The sequence below is a fragment of the Pipistrellus kuhlii genome, unplaced genomic scaffold (genome assembly GCF_014108245.1).
Source record: "Pipistrellus kuhlii isolate mPipKuh1 unplaced genomic scaffold, mPipKuh1.p scaffold_m20_p_16, whole genome shotgun sequence".
Taxonomy (NCBI): Eukaryota; Metazoa; Chordata; class Mammalia; order Chiroptera; family Vespertilionidae; genus Pipistrellus; species Pipistrellus kuhlii.
The window spans coordinates 15,562,567-15,588,070 of NW_023425471.1; the positions used below are offsets into that span (position 1 = coordinate 15,562,567).

At 38.9% G+C, this 25,504-nt stretch overlaps 1 protein-coding gene across 5 annotated transcripts in view; it reads right to left on the reverse strand.

The window, feature by feature from the left end:
• The window catches only part of DMD (dystrophin), a 1,962,662-nt gene that overhangs the window by 51,375 nt on the left and 1,885,783 nt on the right, over window positions 1-25,504 (reverse strand). For 4 of the 5 annotated variants that reach the window (XM_045582357.1, XM_045582356.1, XM_036439738.2 and 1 more), the window contains 6 exons: window positions 16,397-16,563; window positions 11,193-11,304; window positions 9,257-9,393; window positions 8,521-8,559; window positions 4,018-4,083; window positions 2,648-2,713 (listed from right to left, as the gene is read on the reverse strand). In XM_045582357.1, coding sequence (XP_045438313.1) covers window positions 2,648-2,713; window positions 4,018-4,083; window positions 8,521-8,559; window positions 9,257-9,393; window positions 11,193-11,304; window positions 16,397-16,563 — 587 coding nt within the window. The remainder of the gene's footprint in view (window positions 1-2,647; window positions 2,714-4,017; window positions 4,084-8,520; window positions 8,560-9,256; window positions 9,394-11,192; window positions 11,305-16,396; window positions 16,564-25,504) is intronic. The other variant, XM_045582355.1, reaches the window with a different exon arrangement.

Consider the following 25,504-nt stretch of genomic DNA (forward strand, 5'->3'; position numbering starts at 1 on the left):
ACGAAGCTCTGCTACACAGGAAAAAAAAAAAAAGTATTTTCTGATTGCATTGCTCCCAGCTCCTGAAAAGCCTGTGCATCCCCATGTTATAAGAACTTCACCCTGTTCTAATGAGAGGCTAACGCTCTGCTTAGCTAACTACCATTAAGATATAGGCTCATAGTCCTCTCTCCACACCCATTTAATTTTCTTTTCTCATTGCCGTATCTTCTGAGTTGAAAAAAAGTTCAGATATTTTATGGGGGAAAAAATCCCCCTGATTTATATTTTGGTCCATCTAGCCAGGGAATTGGTTGAGAAGTGAAATGTTGACTAAAAGTAATCATTGGTTATTTAAAAAAATACTTAAGAAGCCAAATAATCCTCTAAACCAATTCTCCAGACCATCCCCTAAAATACCACGATTTTACCATTCAAAAGTGAATCAAATGGATTTTATGTCCTCAGAATGAACTAAAGCTTTTCATTTAAAAATAAAACAAGAGCAGTTTTACTGCCTGACTAATTTATCTCTTCCCAAATTCTGACATTTTATTGCTAAACCTTATCATGTTTAATTATAACTAGTAGTTATAATTAGCCCAGCCAATGTGGCCCAGAGGTTGAACATCAACCTATGAACCAGGAGGTCATGGTTGATTCCAGGTCAGGGCACATGCCTGGGTTGCAGGCTCCTTCCTCAGTGAGGGGCGTGCAGGAGGTAGCCAATCAATGATTCCCTCTCATCCTTGTTGTTTCTATCTCTCTCTCTCCCTTCTCCCTTTCTCTCTCTGAAATCAATAGAAACATATTAAAAAATGGTTACAATTAAACTTCTCTTACTGCTCTCGTAAGCCCTCAATTAATGGCAGTCATTATCATACAGATACAACTTGAATTAAATGTGCTAGAGCTTCTAACATTAAAATCACTGACCAGGAGAAGCAAATAACTCCGGTTGTTTACACTTTGGACACATATATTCCTGTCAAAGTACTTTATATATTAACACTTTCCCCCATAACTAAGAAAGAGAATGCACCAGAGTTACGTTTGGGGGAAAGGTTTTGTTTTGTTTTCTATTGTTGTAAGTAAATCATACACAATTGGTTGAGTACTGACTTGGCTCTATTAGTACCTTAATTGCCTGTATGTATCAGATGAGGTGATTTATTAATATTCTATGTCTTCAATAACCAGTAATGCATAAGTGCCCCTTTAATGCTATTTCCCTCAGCCTCTTCTCATCTGAGTAGAACTTTGTGTTGCCATATCCACTACCTATGACAAATTTACTACTCATCCCTCTGTCTAGATTTCCCAGGACAAACTGGTGCAACATCCGTTAGTTCTCAAACTAAAAACATTGTTGTATTTTGACCAGATTTCTTCTCTCTAAATTATCTAGTCAGTTAGCAGAGCTTTATTTTCCCCTCCTACTAGTTTCTTAATCTACTCCCGCTACTGCAGGCCCTTGGTTCATGGAGATATTCCTCTGGGCTCCGTAGTGTGAATGCTTCCCCTGCTCTATAAGGAAGCCTCCGTTTGGCTGTCAGAGATCTGCTCCCTGACACTTCTAACATCACTCTCTCTCCTTCCTTAAGTTTGACAGGCCTCGTTTATCATTCCACTAAAAACCTGTGACTGGAATATGTACTTCCTCTTCTAAAACCCTTGACAAGATTGCCTCCCTTTATTTTAGCTGGTGAAGATGCTAAATCACAAAACCCTACTGCTTCAGATCTCTGCAGAAAAATGCACAACCTACCATATGGGAATACCAATACGACTCTGTGAGATTGTCTCCACTTCCCTATGAGTGGAGAACATACTACCTAGCCATCACTTTAAAAATTACTACTACCCAGCTGAAACTGGTTTGGCTCAGTGGATAGAGCGTCAGCCTACAGACTGAAAGGTCCCGGGTTCGATTCCAGTCAAGGGCATGTACCTTGGTTGTGGGCACATCCCCAGTAGAAGGTGTGCTAGAGGCAGCTGATCAATGTTTCTCTCTCATCGATGTTTCTAACTTTCTATCCCTCTCTCTCTTCCTCTCTGTAAAATATCAATAAAATATATATATTTTTAAAAAATTACTACTACCCAATTGCCCTAGCTGGTTTGGCTCAGTGGATAAACTGTTGGCCTGCGGACTGAAAGGTCCCATGTTTGATTCCAATCAAGAGCACATGACCAGGTTGCAGGCTCAGTCCCCAGTAGGGAGCATGAGGGAGGCAGTCAATCAATGATTCTCTCTCATCGCTGATGTTTCTATCTCTCTACCCCCTCCCTTCCTGTCTGAAATCAATGAAAAAATATTTTTTAAAAATCACTACCCAATAGATTTAAATATCGGGCAGGTCTGGTCAAAGATCAAGTATTTAATATAGTTTAACTATTTGGGGACTCTGCAATTTGTGGTAATATGGAATTAAATAAGAATAAGGCAAACGGTTTTTGCTATTCTGGAATACCAATAATGCCACAGTTAGGATGAGCTCATTCCATATCAGGTTAAGAGTTAAGGGGAAAAAAAGTAAACGAAGGGCTCCTTAAAAGATCAAATGTATATAATGCTAATTTCTATCTTCTGAGCTATCCTACTTCTACCTCCCTCAAAGCAATTTCATCTTCAGGAACATTTTGTAAAAAGAGACGGGATACTTACATGCTCTCATTAGGAGAGATGCTATCATTTAGATAAGATCCATTGCTGTTTTCCATTTCTGCTAGCCTGATAAAAAACGTAAAAGCTCATTAAAACTTATGTGACTTCTTAGAATCTATTCAAGACCTAATCGAACATTCCTGAAAACTAACAGATAAATCACGTCAAGAGGAGAAAGAAATCCTTCAAATTAAAGGACGTGTGTGTTGGCCGAACCATTTGAGGCAGTGAGTGGTAGACCACAGCTGGTTAGTAGCTTTATATTTATGCTATAAATTATAAGGGAAGGAAGGTGTATTTTGTTTTTCTTTTCTCCTTCACAGGTCAATCTTCCTTTCACTGAGAACAAGCCTTGGTTTTCACAAGAAAGCTCCCCTAACAACAAATATACTCCATATCCTTACACTACCCCTTGTTTTTTAAGATCATTAAAGTTTCCCACTGATGACAGACATGGTCAGCAGTGAGAATACTGATAAAGGATGGATTCACAGTAAGTGCTCTACACACCTTCTGCTACCAATTTTTACCTTTAAAAACCTCCTTCACCTCAGCCCATTCAGAGTGGCCCAGTGGTTGAGCATCAACCTATGAACCAGGAGGTCATGGTTTGATTCCCGGTCAGGGCACATGCTCAATTACGGGCTCCGTCCCCAGTGGGGAGGCAGCCAATCAATGATTCTCTCTCATCATTGATGTTTCTATTCCTCTCTCCCTCTCCCTTCCTTGATGAAATCAATATATATATATATTTTTTTTTTAAAAAAAAAACCTCATTCACCTCAGACAATAAAAAGGTTTTTATACAACAAAAAGTTAACCAAACTCTTCCAGATTTATTTAACAATCATAAGGTATTTACAATTAGCAATTCAGTTTTTAGGTATAAAATGATCTCAAACACAAAGAAGGTAAGACAGAAAAGTCCAAAGAGAAGGCAAATCAATTATTCTCTTATTTACAGCATATTATGTAAAATAAACACACAAATGGAAAGCCAATGCTTTCATATTCTCTGTATAACACAGTATCATTTCTTCACATACTTATGTCTGGTCTAGCAGTTTTCTAAAAAGGCTATATGGTTTCTAGGCCAATTTATTAAACGTGCTCACTATGCAAAACATAACAAAGCTATCAGAAATATTTAAAGGCTGGGGTTCGGGGAGATCGTTCTGGACTAATGCTCTTATTATTGTCCAAAACCCACATGCAGTGAAATGGCATGCACGTTAGAGGGCAGGTTGATTAGTAGAAATCAGACAAGTTTGGGGGGGAAAAGAAAAGATTCGTTTAAAATTATTATCGGTTAGCTTTCCTTGGTTAGTTACTTTAATCAATATTTGCCTGGCATTCAACTAGTCTCATACCTGCTAGCATAATGTTCAATGCGTGAATGAGTATCATCGTGTGAAAGTTGAGGGGACGAGGCAGGCCTATAAGGCAGAAAATGTGATTAGTCATAGATACCATCCTATAATAGAGAAAAGAAAACCCACCACACAATTATGTTATATACATGGCCTAGAATGCTTTTATTCTAATTCTATGGATAATGTACACATTTAGTTGTTCCTGTAGCTTACAAATCATCCAATATTTTAAATTCAGGTTGGAGAGAGGATTTCTCATACTTTTGCTTTTATCAAAAGCCATAGAGAGATATCAAAAACTTCTGTGGAAAGTTTCAATTATAGAAAAGGTTGAGGGAACCAATCTCTGTGTGATATTTTATCCTATCTTGTAATGTCTTGTGTCCTATAGTTCTGAAATTGTTTTAGCACCATGTGGTTTTAAATTTTCAAGTCTACATCTGTGCCATTTATTATATCCTTTCTTTTATTGAATGGAAACTGTACGTTTGCCTAGATTCACAGTCAACAATTTTAGTTTTAAAGAGGCCACTGCAGTCCATGACTTCTTAAGATTCCACATATCAAGACACCTTGGTCTGTGTAATTTTTTAAGGAAGGGATACATCTACCAATTTAGCAGCAGGTATATATTACTATTTCGGATAATAAAGTGAATGACCCAGAGTTATATTGTAATGCTTTTTAGAAAGAATGACTAAATTCCATATAATGTCACAATATTCAAAATATTTCTCATTAGGGATACGGTGTGCTAATATTCAGAGGGGAAAACAAGAGGGAGGAATTAATTAGCAAGAATTAGTGTATATACTTTTGGGACATAAAAACCTTATCTTTGGGTCCACAGACTAGAATTTTGGTGGGGTTAATATTTTTTCCATTCTTTCACATTTAATCTATTAATGATTACTGAAGTTGGTATAGTACCATGGTTGGCAAACTGTGGCTCGTGAGCCACAGGCAGCTCTTTGGCTCCTTGAGTGTGGCTCTTCCACAAAATATCATGGCTTGGGCCAGTCTATTTTGAAGATGTGGCATTAGAAGAAGTTTAAGTTAAAAAAAATTTGGCTCTCTAAAGAAATTTCAATTGCTGTACTGTTAATATTTGGTTCTGTTGACTCATGAGTTTGCCGACCACTGGTATAGTACCTTAGGAAAAACATCCATCTATTTTGAAAATCAGTTTGGGCTTATGCTTTTTGTTTTAATTGGGATAGTACAAAAGGTCTCTTACATTTTTCTCCTAACACAGAAAGCCCTTAGGTAAAGGCATGAATCTAAAAGTCAGCAGTAATCTATTCTGTTAGAACTGGTATAGTCCAATGTCCAAGTAGCAATCAAGGACTTGGTAGAAACATTAAGGTTTGTTTTTTTTTCTTACATAAAAAAAGAAAAACATGTAGTCATCTAGGCTTACACAGGAAATATGTTAGAAATCCATCTTTCTTAAAAAAACAACAACACACAATCATAAAATTATTACAACACACTACAGCAAATCACTGGGGAACTGATGTCTCCTCTGATAAATATCTTTTTTAAGAAATCAGTGTTGTCTAAGTCAAGTCACCGTAACCACAGGTGGAATGAATTATAAAGACATTTAAACTATCCCGAGGAAATAGAAGGATAACTACCCAAATTACTAGACATATCCAAAGATTTCCAGGTGAATCTTTACTCTAGTTTTAGAGAGTTAATCTGGTAATTTCTTAGAACCCTGGAGCAGCCCATAATTAAGAAAATGCTAAGGTTTGTTTTTGAAATATTTACTGTAAGTAAAGATAATTTAGTACTTTGATTATTTGGCTTATAAGCCCTATCTATGGAACAGAACAGTCTTTCAATTATACACTAATTATGAGCTAAAAGCTTACTATCATAAAAAATATTTAATGTTTTCCCTTATAATAGTTGCTACCCTAGTAATATATAGAAGAAAAACCTGAGACCTTGAAGCATAACTATAACAAGAAAACCCAAAACACTTTAATAAAATCTCATACAGAAAATCTTATGCAGAGCTTTAAGTCTTAGCCTTGAGGATAATTCCATGTTATTTTTCTTATTAATGCACACAGCACCTAACACAGCATGCGTAAGCACAAGAACTCATAATAACCAGAAATCTAAATATATATACAGTAAAGAAGATACTTTTTAAGTTAGAAAATTAGCCAAAAGGGAGTACTGGTCAGAAAACAAGCACTTAAAAACCAAGAATTAGTAAAAGTACAAAACCACTTAGTACAGAAGCAAAACTATGAATGCAAGGCTTTCTAAAACACTTTTCGAAGGGAAAGTAAGAATACCCTTCTCCCTTCCCACTTCCTAAATACAAAACAATGTACACAGAAGGTTTATTTTTTAAATATAATTAATGGCCAATTCTAGTCCACCCATTACCACTTTCTCTTTTGAAGAATTCCACTAGGTTTTCATTCATTTAGGTTTCAAAGGAGAATAGCTCCAAGAATATTACTTGACTGTCTCATTTGTGGGCAAACAATGTAAAATATTTACACTAGATTTAGTTTTAAATGATAAGACAGATATAGGTAAATAAAGGTTTTGTCAAAGGAAAAAAGGAAAGATCTGTACCTCAATAAAGATTCAAACTCTGTGATCCATAGTAAATGGATTAAATGCTCCATCATCAGAGGATTTGTTAACATCAGATAGAATTCTTGCAAAGTAAGAAACCTTAGGACCTGGCTCTTCTGCCTGAATAGAAGAGCTTTACAGTATATTTTAGAAATTATATAATCCTAGGAAGAAGGACCTTAAAAAGATGACTGGTGTTAAAGAAACCAGGAACTTTAGTCTGCTGGGTTTATTTTCTTCTTTAAAATTGGAATTTCCTACTTTCTGAATAATCTAGTAAACTTTTATAAGAAGACAAGAGGAGGGTATGTTTTAGTTGTCTGAGAATACATTTTAATAAAGGCTGTTATTCATTTTAAAGTTCTTAAAAGTTTAAAACAAAAACCCTGTAGTTAAAATCAGTCACACCAAAAGCTCACTGACATCATGTTTTCTCAAGAGTGTACGTATTAAATAAACATTTTTTTTCTTCTTTCAAGGAACTGTTAGTTACTCTTTGCTTATTATTTTATACTATCTCTATCCGTTCATTTTTTAAAAATTATTCTTTAGCCTATTTATCTTTTGGATTTTTTAACTGGTTAAAACTTATTCCAACCCAGAGTAAATTCATTTCTTTATCAGGATCCAATCAGGCTGAGAATTTCAGTACATCAATTTTTTAAAAGCTTCTTACTTCTATAAACAAGTAGACTACCTGGGTTAGGGGGAACAATTACCAATAACAAGGAACATAATTAAATCTCCCCAAGTTGTTTACCCATGATGATTAAGGAAACCAGGTAGCTCCCATATCTCAAAATTAAGGGGAATAATAATGCAGCTTAAAAAAAAGATGCCTTACACTTCCTATAGGCCAATAAAGACCTAAAATAAATTTCAATTAATTGTTTGCATTTATCACTACAGGATTTTAAAAAAGGATCTACTTTAAATTAAATTACATGGTGGAACAATAAAAAAGACTCAATAAAAATAAATTGAATTCTTACACAAGCCTGTCTTCCAAATTGGGCATTTACCCCTTATATATAATAGAGCTGTCTGACTTTAAGTACATATTTTAATAAACTACACTTTGAGATATCAAAAAAGCCCCACACGATTTTAAAACATGCACACTGTTTGCTAATACATAAATCACAGACCCTCAAAATGAATTTTCTACCATTATAAACTCTGAGATAAATCAATTAGCTGTTGGTACCTAATATTAGTATTATTAATACATGCCACTAGTAATGAAGACTGCAGTACACTTTTCTGCTTATGAGCTGAATATTTAGGAGAGAAGAGCAAAATGAGTTTAGTTAATAAAATGAGCTCATGTATATAAATATCAGTCAATTAGCATGACATTACATGAGAAAAAGTCCGCACACCTTACTGAAATTATTCAGCCCAACTCAACATCCCACTATACAATGGATTCTGCTGATATTTAATGATTCACTTATAAACAAGTCCTGAAGAATAAACCATCATCCTTTCGAAGGCCTTAAAGCATGGAATCTCAAGGAACGTGGCTAAAGGATGGTCTTATGTAATCAGAAAACTCTTCTCTGCTTATAATTGAATATATAAACATGTCTCCCAGGAACACAACTAACAGCCCAATAATGTCTCTGATGTTCTTTTGAACTCAAGGCCAGGATTTCTGCTCATTCCAATTGCACCAGGTAGGCACCTGAAAACCTTAGTCTGATTCTCCTGATCTGTGGTCGATGGCACTCTCAAAGTTTTACCAAGGGGAGAAAAAAATCAAAATGCAACAAAGGAAATCGATGTGTCTTTAAAACAAAACAAATAAACAAAACAAAACAAAACAAAAAGTTTAAAAATCAGCAAGCGAATGTGTTGGTGGCAGCAGCACCCTTCAGCAGAAGTACTCACGCAGAATCTACCGGCCAGAAGTTGATCAGAGTAACAGGACTGCAAAACAAAAAATGAGGTGGTGAAGAGACACAGGCAAACTCAGCCTCAAAAAAAAAAAAATAATAATAATAATACTGAAAGGTCAACATAAATAAAACCTAACCAATTAAGGATAAACCATGGAAAGCAACAGCCAAACAAAAGTGCAAAGTGAATTAAAAGAAAATCCAGCAGTGGTGTGATTGCCACCAGAGTTGTGGAGAGAAGAAGGTTTAAGTGAGGTGAAGGCATCCTCAGCTTGATCATGGGAATCATTACTGCTTACTGTGAAAGAATTTCCTGTGACTCTATCTTCTTTCAAATAGAAAAAAAAAAAGTGATTCAACATGACCACACAATCAGATCCAAAGAGACACACATCTGATTTGTGAGGGAGGAAAATCAGAATGAAATATCGAAATCACTCATTTGTAAACAGTCCCGCTTATCTTAAAAGCTTTGAGAGCTAATTTAGCAGTTGGAGCTTGCTGCTTTCCCTGTGAGATAAAGTTTTACTTTTGGGAAAGGTCATTGTCATGGGACAATTGACACAGAAAATGCCGATATCAGCCTGGTTTGCTCTTTTCATCTATAGGAAATCTAGAGAAAGAAATTGGAGAGACTGTTTGCATTTCGTAGTGAAGGAAGGTATTCAGCTGAAAGGAGATCGAATATACATCAAGTGAGAGTCCGCTTTGCTTTTGCCACTACTCACGTTTCCATGTTGTCCCCCTCTAAGACAGTCTGCACTGGCAGGTAGCCCATTCGGGGATGCTTCGCAAAATACCTTTTGGTTCGAAATTTGTTTTTTAGTACCTTGGCAAAGTCACGAACATCTTCTCCGGATGTAGTCTGAAAGGGAAATTGGGTTGACATCAGACTTGGGAAAGTAAGACCTCCATAAGAAGGACCACTCCAGTGCTCCAACTCAGGGCATTAGTACCATAAAACAATCTTGGAGAGAGTAAGAGTTGAGAGCAAAGGCCTTGAAATCAGACAAAAACCAGGGTTTTGAAACCAGGCCTGGCATTTACTAGTGGGATTAACTTGGAACAGTAAGTTATTTGCCTGTCTCAGGCTCAGATCCCCTGTGAATTGGGCCAATATACCTCAAGAAGCTGTTACACTGAATAAATGAAGTACCTCAACTACTGGGCTACTCAATAAGTGGTAATTTCTAGAAGTCTTAAAGTCGAAAAGTTAACTTGAAGTTTCGCCACACTTTAAGGTATTTTAAAAATGTACTACTGTCCACATGGGTACCATGTTTCACCCACTCAATATATTCACGGCATGATTCATTCTCCATCATCAAATATCATGGCAAAGGAATCAGAGAGAAAGACCATGGAAAAACTGAGAGGATCACTCCAATGATGGAAGAGAGAAATATTCTAAAGCGGAGCTTCTCGAATTGAAGTGTGTGGGAATCACCTGCAAATCTGGAGAAAATGCAGGTTTTGCTTGAGAAAGTCAGGGATGGGGCTTGGCATTCTGAGTTTCTAATAAGGAAGCCTGCAGGCAAAGCCAGTGCTGCTAGTCACAGACTGTGAATAGGAAGCAACTAGTGTTAAAGGAACATTGGATTTACACCCAGGTCTGTCTAACTACCAGGTCTAGGACCTTTTCTTCCTGCCAGTTGATTTTCCAAAGTTCTGCTAGCCCCTTAATATTTTCCCAAAACAACATCTTAGAAGGCTTCATTCTGGAGTTTTGGGTGAATTATTTAACCTTAGGAGCTCAGAGCCCTCATCTCTAAAAGGGGGGTAAAAATAATAGCAATTTCACACTGAGTAGTTTAAAAGGTAAACACCTAGCATTTGCTTGACAAGTGTTAGTATATAAAACAGATAGGAGATGAGCAAGATTGCTAGGAAGGGGTAGATTATGAATTTGGGGGAACCCACATTATACCCCTAAAGCCAACATGCCCCATGACCATAAAATCTCTCTACACACCTGCTAGGGCTGTGCAGAAATGTGAAAATGTCTTCCCTACAGCCAATGCAAATGGAAGAAAAGCCTATTTATTCACTCATCAGTATTTGTTGAGTGTCTACAACAGTCCATATGTGCCAGCTCATGCCCTATGCACCAGGGGTAAGGTAAATCCTGGCACCACAATCTGGAGCTGCTGGAAACAGATAAGTTTCAGTAAAAGAGAGATGTTGACAGGAAGCCAGAAAGGCTGGTCAACAACCTAATTGCTCTAACCACTCACCCTTTAGTTGAGACATTGTTAGCTGAAGCAGCCTCACCTTGTTTGTCCCATGTAAGTTTCTGTTATCATGTAAATTTCTATTTATTTTGCCTAAGATGTTTTCCCCAAAGCCTCAATAAAAGGGATGGCAGGGCCAGAGCAGGGAGTAGTTCTCCCTCTAGAGTTGGAGTACCCCTTGGCCCCCCAAATTGCCAAATTGAATTTCTTCAAGTCTCAAGTCCTTTCATTTGTGTGCGGCTCTTCTCCAGAACCTGAACCCTGAATTGGAACTCTTTCCACGCGGGACATGAGATTCCTATTTGGAGCCACTTTAGCTGGGGAACATCTGGGGAATGTAGACATTACAGCATTACATGGGATCAGTAATACTGTCCCAAATGGAAACTTCTCCCAGGTGAACTAACTCACATCAGGGAGGCATTCAGCTTACCGGAGTGCAATATTCCACCATGGGGTAGTGCATTTTATGGCCTTTCGCAACACGACCAGAAAAAAAGCAACTTTGGCAGATGTCATAATTAAAGTGCTTCAGACTCCTGTACCTGGTAAAGAACAAAAACAAACACGTATGTATTTCTTCAAATCAAATTCTCAAAGAACATTCTTTAATAAACCTTCTTCCACCCTGGCTTAATTCTAAAACCAAATACTAGAATTTGAAAGAACTTTCAGGAGAGACAGATCTATGTATTATAGGCCCCCTACCTATCATGGGAACAAAACTTTTCTGAAGCAGTTTAAAAAAAAATTATATATATATATATATATATATATATATATATATATATATATATAATATAAAGATGAGCCCGGCCTGGTGGAGTGGCTTAGTGGTTGAGCATCAACCTATGAACCAGAAGGTCACTGAGTTCCCAGTCAGGCACATGCCCTAGTTGTGGGCTCAATCCCCAGGGGGTCATGCAAGGGGTAGCCAGTCAAATGATGTTTCTCTCTCATCAATGTTTCTCTCTCTCTATCCCTCTCCTTTCCTCTCTGAAATCAATGAAATATGTATACATATATATATATAAAGCAATTTCATAAAACAAAAGAAAATTAAACATGAACTTTCCATTAAAATAAATCTTTTTAAATTACTTTTTCTGATTGATTGACATGATTCATCTTCAGAGAGTTACTTGGATAATCGCTTTTATCTGTCTCTCTTCAATCCCTTACCACATTACCCACAAATGATAAGTGAAGCCCCAAGAAAGGACAAAAATTGTATATTATTGTAGATGAAAGAATGCATACTGTGTGCATATTAGATGGTACATTTTGAATAGTGTAACCTTTGTTTCACACTCTCTTTGCATTTTGCTTTCTCAGGTAAGAATTTTAGCCAATTCAAATAAACATTTTTCTTATGTCAGTTATGGGAAATGGTGGTGGTGGTGGTGGGGGGGAGATACCTTTTTTAGATCCCAACCATCTTTAGGAGAAGGGGAGAGGCAGGAGGAAAGAGAAGGGCTAATTCCTAAAATAATCGAATCTGATAAGGACAAGAGGAGTGAATGTGAAAATGCTCTTAGATCTTCCAAAGCATTCTCCTTTTTATTTTTTATTTATATATTTTAAAAATATATTTTATTGATTTCTTACAGAGAGGAAGGGAGAGGGATAAAGAGCCAGAAACATCGATGAGAGAAACATCGACCAGCTGCCTCCTGCACACCCTCTTCCGGGGATGTGCCCCCAACCAATGTACATGCCCTTGACCAGAATCGAACCTGGGACATTTCAGTCCAAAGGCTGATGCTCTATCTACTGAGCCAAACCAGTTTCAGTTCCTTTTTTATTTTTATAAAATTTCCCCTATGCATCTTACTAGTGAGGGGAGCTCACAAAAGAAGGAATGTAATGCTCTGCCCTATGGCTCCTCACACCTGCCCCTGCCACAGCATCATTCTTTTTTTTCTGCTTGTTAAAGAATGAAATTTATTTCTCTTTAGTATAACACAGTAGTATTTGGGACCTTCCAGCTTTCCTGAGCCTCTTTGAGTTACAAAGAGTGTTAGGGATATAAATGAGGGAGACAGGTAATCTGTAATTATAAAATTGGAGAGGAAGAGGGTGGAACAAAATTGTAAATACAGGACCTACGCAAGCAAACACACAGGCAAATGATTTGGGGGGAGGGTTCACAACATCTCTAAGGACATAATATCAACTAGCACCATTCTTACATGCAAAAACCAGGACGGAAAGAAGGTGTCCTTTGCAAGCCCTGCCTATTCAGTATTGTCTCTCTTGGCTTTAGAAACCTCTAACACAGTGGGGTCCCCAACCTTTTTTTTTAGCCATGCCCTACCTAAGCATCTCTAAAATCCTAATGCCCCCCTCCCCATGACATATATACTGAGTGGCCAGATTATTATGATCTCTGAATGCATAATAATCTGGCCACTCAGTGTATATCCTATATAATAAAAGGCTAATATGCAAATTGTCCCCTCAACCAGGAGTTCGACCAGCAGACAGGTCGGACAACCGCCCATGTCCCCTCCCCCTGGCCAGTCTGGCTGGACCCCACCCATGCACGAGTTCATGCACCGGGCCTCTAATATATATATTTTATATATATACACACACACACATACACTGAGTGCCAGATTATTATGCATTTAGAGATTAAATCGGGTCTAGTAATAATTAATGTCGTTTTTAAACATTCGTTTAAAATCTTGCTTGGCGTTGACTTGTATTGACATAACCTTCAAACACGTGGTATCTACAGAACGTGTGAAGTGCAATTAACAAGTTTTGCTTGAAAAAGTTTGTGTTTGGTTTGGTTTTTGTTGCAAAACTAGGGCTAAGAAGATGGCGGATGAAGAGCATATTCGGCACTGCATGCTTTACGAGTTCCAATTAGGAAGAAAAGCAAGTGAGGCTGCAAAAAACATCTGTAGTGCTCTTGGTCAAGATGCAGTTAGCGCCAGAAAATGCCAGCGTTGGTTTGAGAAATTTCGCGAGGGAAATTTTTCGTTAGATGACAAGAGTGGTCGAGGCCGTGTGTCCAATTTTGATCAAGAAGCTCTTCAAGCTCTTTTGGTGCAAAATCCTCAAATTACCCAACAAGAGCTTGCGACAACTTTAAATTGTTCACAAAAAACAATTTCCAATCAATTGCGTGCACTTGGCAAAGTCCAAAAGTTTGGAAAATGGGTTCCTCATGAGTTGACCGACAACAACCATAATCAAAGAGTCACAATTTGCAGTTCGCTCCTCTCTCGTCAAAACCGTTTGCCGTTTTTAGAGCAAATTGTTACCGGAGGTGAAAAATGGGTGCTGTATGTTAATTTGAAAAGGCGGCCTCAATGGTTGGACAAAAATGAGGCTCCACAGCCCACGCCAAAACCTGACTTGCATGCGAAAAAAGTGATGTTGTGTGTTTGGTGGAATTTTAAAGGAATTCTTCATTATGAACTTTTACCATCTAACCGAACCATTACAAGTGCAGTGTCTAGTGCCCAGTTGGAAAGGTTAGCCCAAGCTTTAAGAGAAAAAGAACCCACGCTGATTAATCGGAAGGGCGTAATTCTTCACCACGATAACGCACGACCGCATACTGCAAGAATCACTGCTGAAAAACTGCGCCAGTTGGAATGGGAAGTTCTCCCTCAACCTGCATATTCTCCTGATATTGCCCCTTCCGATTACCATTTGTTTCGTTCTTTGCAAAACTGTCTTCTTGGAAAAAAATTTAATAATGAAGAATGCCTCAAAAATGCATTGACCGAATTTTTTGCATCAAAATCACAAGAATTTTACAACAGAGGGATTAAAATGCTTCCTGAGCATTGGGCACAAGTAGTAGAAAACAATGGCAACTATATTGTTGATTAAATTTTGTTGTATTGTTTAAATAAATTCGATTTAAAAAAGTATTAGAAAACGACATCAATTATTACTAGACCTAATAATAATCTGGCCACTCAGTGTAATTCTTATTATTCAAAAAGTGAACTCCTAGTCACTTGGAGGAAGCCTAAAAGGCCATTTACTTGGTCTAAACAAGCTCCCAAAGAACATGGAATCCATGAAAGAGAAAAATAAAAGAATGAGCCGAGACCGGTTTGGCTCAATGGATTGAGCGTCGGCTTGGGGACTGAAGGGTCCCAGGTTCGATTCCGGTCAAGGGCATGTACCTTGGTTGCGGGCATATCCCCGGTAGGGGGTGTGCAGGAGGCAGCTGATGGATGACTCTCTCTCATCGATGTTTCTGTCTGACTATCTCTCTTCCTTCCTCTCTGTACAAAATCAATAAAATATATTTAAAAATAAAAAAATAAAAAAATAAAAGAATGAAAGGACAGTTTAAGTACTGAGGAAGAAATCACTAAAGACATTATTTAAAAAAACAATAATATGAAGTGATATGAAAAAATAGCAAATAAAGTTTCAAAACATATAGAGAAGTGCAATGCATAAATGCCACAATATATTATATATTTATATATTGTATATGAGGCCCCTAGAATCATAAGAAATGCAAAAAATACACTGTTAATTACTCATTCTCGAATTGGCCCCCTTATAAATCAAATTGCTCCCCCCTCCCCCCATGGGGCCTGTGCCTCATGTTGGGAACCATTGTTCTAAAGCTTTGTAAAACCCCTTTGTAAAGAGCATGAAGTATGGAAGGACAGAGCACACAAATGACACAAAGTAGTTATTAGGCAACCAAGTATTAAAACAAGCCCAAGCATAACCAGGAAGAGTATTTACTTAGCGACTAAGTGGATTCTGAACGGGCACAGACTATAGTTTACAACTTTATGGCTTAGTCATCGCTAAGGAAACCTTGATGTTGACCCAGATGTTTAAATACACCATCATTTCAGAATTTGGATTGGGGATTATTGTTCAATAGGATGAGTCCATTTAAAAATCTCTGTCTCTCCAAACAGGTTGACAAGGCGGAAGTTAAGAGCCAGTTGTTTTCTGTGACAGTTTAAGAATTTCAGAATAATAACCTGCTTTGTTTCTTAGCTCTTTTTACTTTTAAATTTATAAGGAACATGTTCCTTTTATAGCTGCTTAGTGAATCTTTCATTTACTTGCATACTTTATATTCCCTTAGAAGTTCATTAGGATACTATGTAGAGAGCCTAATCAGATCCGCAGATAGAGAAGTTCCCGTGTGCTTAAAACAAGTCTTATTACTTTAGGGGAAGGAAATGGTACAAAGCGAATAAGAGACTGAGCTACCATGACTGGTCTACCAAAATAGAATCATTCCTTAGTTTTATAACTCATTCTTGGATACTGCCTATAAACAGAAAAGATCGTGAAAAATAAAAAATAAAAAGACAGATGGTCAGAATGTTTTGGCTGCAGGAAGGCAGAGAGGCACAGTGTATCTGTATACTGTTGACGGACACATATCTTAGTGGAGACAGGCAGTCAGTCGTGTTCACCCAAGACTGTGCCTCTGAAGAGCTGAAAAGCACAGGTGCAGAGAGACACCTGCCTAAAGAGCCAGATCCACCAAAATAACGCAGTGATCAGGGGCACGATGGATCACCTCCTCCCCCACTTTGAAGACTAACAGCAACTGGTACAGGAGGTCAAGGCATTAAAAGGAAAGGACATGAAAAAAAATTGACATTTGGGGGGGACTCCTAATACCTGAATCCAATGATTGGGCACTCCTTGCAGATGTTACACTTGGCCTGATGCTTGGCGGTTTCCGCAGCAGCCACTCTGTGCAGGACTGGCAGCCACACCATGGACTGGGGTTCCAGCCTCATCCAGTCTAGGAAGAGGGCCGCTTCGATCTCGGGCTTATTATTGGCCTGCAGAGACAGGAGGGAGAATGAAGGCGGGAGAGGGGGGGTACGGGGAGGGAACAAGGTGAGAAAGTAAAGGAGGCACATATCAGTAGAAGTCATGAGTTAAAAGAAAAAAATCAGTAACTTGTACAATGAAGGCCAGTGTTTGCAGTTCGTTTCTGCAAATGGTCCCCCCCTAACATTCACATGAGCCATCTACCCCTAAGGCTGTGAGCTGCCATTACTCTGGCTATGAGATGACAAGGAAATAAAAAAACTAACTAATGGAAAGCAAACTGTGCACCTGAGTGACACTATATTGAGTGAGCTCCAGTGTTGGAGCAGACACATAAGTTAGCCAAAAGGAAAAGACAAGTGTTTATTGATAAAATTTCAGAGGAGGAAAAAAATAACCCAGAAGTATTGATTCCTTTTTTTCCTAAAGAATCTATTTCTCAATGTGTCATAGAATCATAATGAAGAGGTTTCAAAATTCATCTGGTCCCAAAGCTTCATATTACAGAAAACAAACAAACACACACACACACACACACACACACACACACACCAAAAAAACAAAACAAAACAAAAAAATCACCAGAAATAGATGAGAGAAGTAGCTTTTCAAAGGCCATACAACTAACTGGTGGCAGAGTTGATATTGAATGCAAACCACCAGGCCTAGTGTTTTCTTGGTGACCCGCTGTTTCTTTATGTCTGTATCTTTATTTTCCTCCCTTTCCTTCTTCCTCTTTCAAAGTCTAAATTTTAATAAACACCATTCCAGCAAGCAGTACAATGATTTTAGAAAGCTCAAAATATATTTAGCCATCACTTGATTTATATATTATCATAGTCGTGCATTTTAATTAGTCCTTGCTTTTTTTCCCCATAAGACTGTTTAAATTTTTTTATATTGTTAGACTGATTCATACATTGACGACTTCCTTTTTGTTTTTTCATTCCTTTAGTATCTGCTGGCAGTGAATATCTCAGGTTTTATCTGAAAAATCTCTTTTTTATCCATATTCTTGATAGCTATCTTTATGGGACATAGATTTTTAGGTTTTGGGGGTTTGTTTTTCCTTTGTTGTAGCACACTGAAATATTACTCTACTTTTATCTCACTTTCTCTGCTGCTACTGCTAAGAAGTCAGCAGTAAAGCTGATTGTTGTTTCTTTGAAGGCAATTCGTCCTTTTCCTGTCTTGTATCTCTAGGGTTTTATTTATACTTTGCAGGATTAACTGGGCTTCTGGAACCTGTGGGCTCGAGTCTTTAGTCAGCTCTGGAATTTTCTCAGTCATCATCTCAACATATAGTTTCTCTTCTCCATCCCCTGTCTGCTCTGCTTACAGAAACCTGTAAGATAAATGTAGACTTTTTCTATCTAGCCTGCATTTCTCTAGTTTTCCCTTTTTGTCTGTTATGCTTCGTTGCAAACGATCCCTTCTGCCTGGAATCTATTTCTCTCTTTAGAATCATTCAGTCTGATGTAAGCTCATACAGTATATTTTAAACTTTTCTTATTGTACTTTTTAATAACTAGAAGTTTTAGTTGATCATTTTGTTGTTGTTGTATTTTTGGAGAGTGGAAGGGAGGGGAGAGATAAAGAGAGAGAAACATCAATTGGGTGACTCCCGACTGGTGCTGGGGATGGATCCCGCAACTGAGGTGTGTGCCCTTGACAGGAATCAAACACATGACTTCAGTCCATGGGCCAACACTCAATCCGCTGAGAACAAACCAGCTGCTGCTAGTTGGTCATTTTAAAGGTCACTTCTAAACTTTGTGGTTCCCTGCAGATATTTTTCAATGTCTGTTATATTCTCTTAAACAAAGTAAAGATAGTTTTCAAAAAATAACCTAACAATTCCAACACATAAAATCACTGCGGATCTTTTTCTGTGGTCTGCTATTTCTGCTGCTTCTTGCTCACCTTGATTTCCTACGTGCTTATTTTTTTTTTTAGCATGTACTACATTGACCTTAATATATTTTCAAGAGGTACTTTTGAGCCCTTGACTGGAAATGCCTTCTCCAGTAACGATTTTCATTCACTTTGCCAAGAACCCAAGGGCACTACCTTTTCTGAGACCAATTTAAACTGAATACATGATGGATATTTAGGATCATTCAGGCTATGTGTATTTGAATTGCAAACCCATGTTGCTTCCTTTGAATATGGTTTGCAAATAAAGACTCTATTCACATTTCACATAGAAAGGCAGTAGCATTTATTTATTTATTTTAAATATATTTTATTGATTTTTCACAGAGAGGAAGGGAGAGGGATAGAGAGCTAGAAACATTGATCAGCTACCTCCTGCACATCCCCCACTGGGGATGTGCCTGCAACCAAGGTACATACCCTTGACTGGAATCAAACCTGGGACCCTTGAGTCCACAGGCCGACACTCTATCCACTGAGCCAAACCGGTAGCATTTAGATAAACAGGCCACTTGCCTTGCAACACCCACCACATCGGCAGTACCAGTCATTATCCCGGATGACAAATTTTCCCACACTGTAATGAGTTGTTTAACCTTAAATTTCCTAGCTGCAAATGGTGTCAATTCAAGCTTCTGATAAAAGCTTTTGTTGAGCACTTTTTGAGGTTCTTTGTGGAAAATGTAAAAGATGAAAGGGACCCACAGAAGTGAATTCATCTTGTAATGGCACCACAGAGCTGTAAGACCTTTAGCAGTCATAGAGCTCAAGCTCTTAACCAAGAGCTACTGTGTTCTCCTAGCTTCTATATAAACACCACCCGTGCATGAGAACAAACATCCTTAATGGACGATCTTGAATATTTGTGTCCAGGGAACCCTGTTAAAAGTGTCTTCAGCCTGAGCTGAAATTCACCAGCAGAACGAATAGAATTAGAGGCTCCGGCTCCAAGAGTCTGACCCCTGCTTGCCACTTATGGGCTTTGTGACCTTGGGAAATTAACTTTATCTCCCTGCGTCTTAATTTTCTTCTGCCATGAAATGGAACTATTAATAGCGCCTATCTCATAAAGTTGTAAGATTTAAATGAGTTAACAAGTGAAAGGCACTTGGAACAGTGTCTGGCACATAGCAAGGGCCATGTCAGTATCTGCTGTTGTTACTGTCATTATAATTATCCATCTGACCAGAAGCCCAGAAGTCTTCAGCCTTCTAACAGCCCTTTAAGTATTTTTCCCAAGCTGTCATGTTCACGCCACTTCATCCCTACTCCTTTTATTTCTTCCTCATATGATATGGCTTGATTTGCCACTGTCCTTTAGAAAATTACTAGAGGCTTGGTGCACAAAATTTGTGTACAGGGGGTGGGTGGGTCCCTCAGCCCAACCTGCACCCTCTCCAATCTGGGAGCCCTTAGGAGAGCCCTCTCCAATCCAGGAGTCGTCACGGCTAAGGCCCACTCCCTATGCTTCTCTGCTTGCTGTGGGGCTTGACCATTCTGCACCTGCTGCCCAGAGGCTCTTCGTGGGCCAGAGGCCCTACACGGCTGGGGTGGGATGCTTTCCTCATCACTGCGGTGACAAAGCAAGCATTCCGCCAGGCTGCTTACAATGCCTGCTCTCAGCGGCCATCCCTCCCACAGGACGGGGGCACTCTGGTGGGGCTGAGGGGACTGGGCGCTGCCATCTTGTGGCTATGGGTGCTGCCATCTTTGTGATGGAGTGATAGTTAATTTGCATATCACCCCTTTATTATATAGGATTCTCCAAATATGATCTGCAAGGAATGGTCCCTCCATTTCTCATCCAATATAACTGGATGACTTGCTTTTGTTCAATACTACAGGCTCACCCAGGGTTTCCACTCAACTAAAACCTCTGGGTCAGTGTTTCCCAGTGTATCCAGCAGATCAATCATCCAGCAAAATGCTTCATAAAAAGGTTAAATGAATTAAGAAACACTGCATATTATACCCACCTCTTAAAATTCTTAATGTACATTAACATACTAGAAGCAAAGAAGGTCATCAGTAAAGAAACATGTTAAACTTTGTTTAGCCTCAGAATTTCCTACACTTGTTATTCAGTGATCGCAAGACAACCCCCCCGCCCTTTTTTTTATATTCTAAGCACTGTGAACACCACAAGTTACTAATGCTCTTTTGGGTATGACAGAAAATAATGATTTTGGCTGCCTTCAGTGATTCCTCCATTCTATACTTATTTATTTGGATTTGTTTCCTCTCACTTCTGTCAAAGATTGTCCTGTCAGTTTGATCCCAGTGTACACTGTACAATCTCATCATTACCCTTAAAAATTGTCTCTCTTACAGTCCATGAATTAGCCATTATACCCAACTCTGTATATTCTGTACATTTTAAAAAATGTGTTCTGTCTTCATCAAAAAGTCACTGGTGAAAATATCAAACATTGAGGCCAAGGTCGAACATGAGCCACATCCGAGCCAGTTTTGTTCAGTGGTTAGAGAGTCAGCCCTCAGGCTGAAGGATCTTGAGTTCAATTCCAGTCAAGGGCATGTATCTTGGTTTCTGGCTGAATCCTCAGCCCCAGTCGGGGCACATGAGGGAAGCAACCAATCAATGTGTCTCACATGGATGCTTCCCTCTCTCTGTCTCTCCCCCTCCCTTCCACTCTCTTGAAAAATCAATGGGGAAAAAATATCCTTGGGTGAGGATTAACAAAAAAACAACAACACAAAAAACAAAAAATAAAAATGAGCCACATCACCAGAACCTGTCCCTCAGGTCACCACAAATCCAGGATTCAGCCCTGACTGTTTAAGTGTGACTCTTTCCAGTTATTGTCTAAACTCTACTGCACACGTTTCTCATCACGAACACAAAGACACAGTGAGAGACTTTGTCAAAAGAACTACAAGTTTCAGTTACAACATGTCCTATAACAATCTCCTGCTCCACTGGTCTTGAAACTGACTTTATCAAAATAACCAACCCCTTGTAGCTAGGGGAGAAACCATTACAGAAAGGCAGTAAACTGAAAAGCACTACCAGTTCATTCCTATTTAAAGCATGGGTTTATTGATGCTTAAACTGAACCTATGTATGTTTTCCAATTTAGGCTTAAATGATCCTTTGGTTAATGATGGAGTCAAAGACATGCAGCAGAGTAAGAATTCATGCCTAATATGGAAAGCGAACTATAGCAGAAAAGCTTCTATTCATTCTGGAAGACCAAACAATAATCTGAGCATGAGTCAGCAACAAATGTAGGTGCAAACCATAAAAGAATAAAAGGAAATAGCATGTCTGTGATGTAGTACTAAAGGCATAGCAAGTATTGCATGAGGAAGTGATCTCATTGCCCTCGGTACTATTCAAATCCTTCTGGGAAAATGGTGTCTAGCTCTGGTGGCTACAGCTGACCCAGCATTTAGCGAAGACTTGGCAGAAAGACACAACAATAATTAAAGGGGTTGAAAGACCTCTGGGAACAGCTTAAGAAAATTGAGATTATTTAGCCATGAAGGAAAAAAAAATAACGAGCAAGAAAGAGTAGCTAAAGGGGAGACTGAAGAACACTTTTCAATTTTGTGAGTAGCTCTTGCGTAGGGGCCTGTGACCAGCTGTTCAGTCTCTCCACTGAGGACAGAACAAGAAGAAACAGGCTTAAGCAGCATGAAGAATATAGGTTGTAACTCATACGGAAGAATTTCCTGATTCTGAAAGTTGTTAAAGTGTTAGTGTGAATTACCAAGGGACGCTATACACTTCTCCTCCTTCAAAATATTATAGATTCTCCAGCTCCTATGATGCAAGATCCTTCATTTGGGCTCCTTTAAAACTGCTCACCTGTGCCAAATGACATCACTGAAGACAAAGCACTGGGATTCACACCCTCATTCTGTTTCCATCTTCCATTTTTACTACAAACCCACCCTCTAGCCAGGTGATAATCCTCTCTCCCCTTGTCTAGCAATAAAGAAAGAAAGAATTAAAAATCAGGCAAGCTTCATAAACGTTCTACCAGAGCTAAAACTTTTACAATCCAGCATTCTGATTATTCTAGAAACACACACACACACACACACACACACACACACACACACGGATAGAGTGGAATGGCAGGAAGTTGTTGAGGTCAAAGGACAGGTACATGGCACTGGATTGAGATCATCCTTGTTGGTTCTATTATTTGCTGACATTTGTAGACACCTCAGATATCTTCTCTTGGTATTAAGGGTGACATTGCCCTCACCCCTAAATGCCATTCTTGAATCATCTAATCAAAAACTCTAGGAATGGGCCATTTAGCCCTAGATATGTGGTATTTTTCTTGTCCCTTATTTTTGGTAATACCACTTTTCCCCTCTGTGATAGCCACGCATTAAAAGCATATTGTGGCCCTGGCTGGTTTGGCTCAAAGGATAGAGTGTCAGCCTGCAGACTGAAGGGTCCCAGGTTTGATTCCAGGCAAGGGCACATGCCTGGGTTGCGGGCTTGATCCCCAGTGGGGGTGTGTGCTGGAGGCAGCCAATCAATAATTCTCTCTCATCATTGATATTTCTATGTCTCCTTCTCCCTTACTCTCTAAAATCAACAAAATATAATAAATTAAAAAAAATAAAAGCGTGTTGTGTTTCCACTCCTTCTCTATTGGTCCTCACCTATTAGCAAATCTCCACCAGAGCATGGAGGTCAGGGGAAGGACTCAGTGTCCCTGCAGCCTCTCCATTACAGCACACTGCAGGGTTGCTTTAATCAACTGTCACTTTAACAAGGTATAAAAATAGTTAAAGGAATCCCAATTATCTGTAACTTCTAGCCAGAGGATGTAATTACCAATATAACTATGTGAAATAATATGATGTAGCAAGCTTAGAGTTAGGGGTTCAGAATAACTTCTGGGTTTCTTACACATTGTGCTTCTCATAAATTCCTAGGCACAGAAGGACCAGGCCCAAAATGGCTGCCAGGGGGATCAACCTGAATACTTATTTTTCTCTGAGGATATGGGTTCATGGCCACAGAAGAAGTGTGATGGTAATATTTCTCAGCAAGCCCTACATCCCAGCTACCAGACACATATAAACCTTTTATTCTTTTTCTTTTTTTAGTTTTTTTTTTTTAACTTTGTGTGTGTGTGTGTGTGTGTGTGTGTGTGTGTGTTTGAGTATATCCCTTAATTTATTGTTGTAATTACACATGATCTTCCTACTTTTTTCCTTTTAATTTTGCACTAGCTTTGTAAGTGGTTGACCCATTGCTTTAACTAAATGTTTGCCTTTACCAAAGTGAGATTTCTGCCCTCCCCTTCCCCCCCCCCCCATTTTCTTTCTTTCTCTTTTAATCCTTACCAGAGAATATTTTTTCCAGTGATTTCCAGTGAGATTGAAAGCAGGGGCGCAGGGAGAGAAACATCGATGTGAGAGAGACACATCAATTGGTTGCCTCCTGCACGCACCTCTACTAGGGCTGGGAAACTTGCAACCCAGGTACATGTCCTTGACCAGGAATCAAACCTGAGACCCTTGGGTCCTTGGGTCCTTGGCCCCATGCCAAACTGGCCAGGACAAGCTTATTTTTAAGAGAAGGGAACTGGCATCTTAATTGTGAGAGGTTTTTTTTAAAAACCATGTCGATACTTTAAAAAGGGGGGGGGGGTAGTGTAGCAAGAATTAAACATTTAAGAGATTGTACCCAGCAGTTCTCAGATGATGAAAAGGAACTATTGCCCTAGAAACAATACTTGCCTAAAACTCCTTTGTTTCTCCCTAGATTGCAGGTTACTTAAGGACAGAAACTACACTTTTGTCCTCTCTAACAAAGTTTGCTAAATTGAAGGATGAATAGCAATTAAGTAGTAATGTGATCACAATACAAATTTTTAATATCGAAATGAGCTTAAAATGAAAAAAAAAAAAGCCTAGTCATTCTGAAGAGCAAAAAGAATTAAACTTATAAGGTTTGTCTAAGGAGCAGAAGCCAAAATAAGTACATTCTTGAACTGCCCAAAGTTTACTTTGAAATTGTTTTTCCCCCCCCTTTTTTTATTGATTTAAGAGAGGAAGGGAGAGGAAGGGAGAGGGGGTGAGAGATAGAAACAAATCATTGATCGGCTGCCTTCTGCACCCCCCCCCCCCCCCACTGGGGATAGAGCCCACATCTCCCAAATCTCGGGCATGTGCCCTGACCAGGAATCGAACTATGATCTCCTGCTTCACAGGTCAACGCTCAACCACTGAGCCATGCCAGAGCTGGGCTAAAATAGTTTTTAAGTTAGTGTCTGGTTCATCTGTTATGGTATCACACACAAAAGGCTAATAGTCTATTTCCAGATTTGGAGGATATGTTTGGAAGATATGAATGGCTTAAAATATAGGAATCCACAAATTTCATACTGGGGGCCTTCAAGGGAACCCCATAAGCAGCCAGCCATGCTCTGTCTCAGTGGTTCTCAACCAAGAACCATTCTGTATCCCAGAGAACCTCTGACAATGTCTGGAGACATTTTTGGTTATCATAACTAGGGAAGGAGTTGCTACTAGTGTCTAGAAGATAGAAGCCAGAATCCTGCTAAATTACAACAATGCACTGAATAGCCCCTCCCCAACCCCCGGCCCACAATAAAGAATTATCTAGGCCAAAGTGCCAGCAGTGCCAAGATTGAGAAACCCTGCCATAATGTTAACACCTTACATTACCACGGTTCATTTGTTGAAAATAAGAAACCAACATGGATAGGTGACTATTAACTAAGCCCCAGACTTCCTTGGGAGCCCTGGAGGGTGCCTAACAGGTAGGCTGCTATCCTCTACCATCAGAGAAACTGAGAGGCTATGATAGGCCTGTTTAATTACTGTTACTATGAGAGAAAGGCCACACTAGTTAATTGTGAATAGAGGGGGGGGGAAAGAATAAATTTTTTTTTTTAAAGAACTAGCTGAAAGTTACAAGGGAACATGCTAAAATCATAGCGCCAGATTTGAAAATAAGTTGCTTTTCAAATAGACAACTCTATTCTATATAACAAAGAG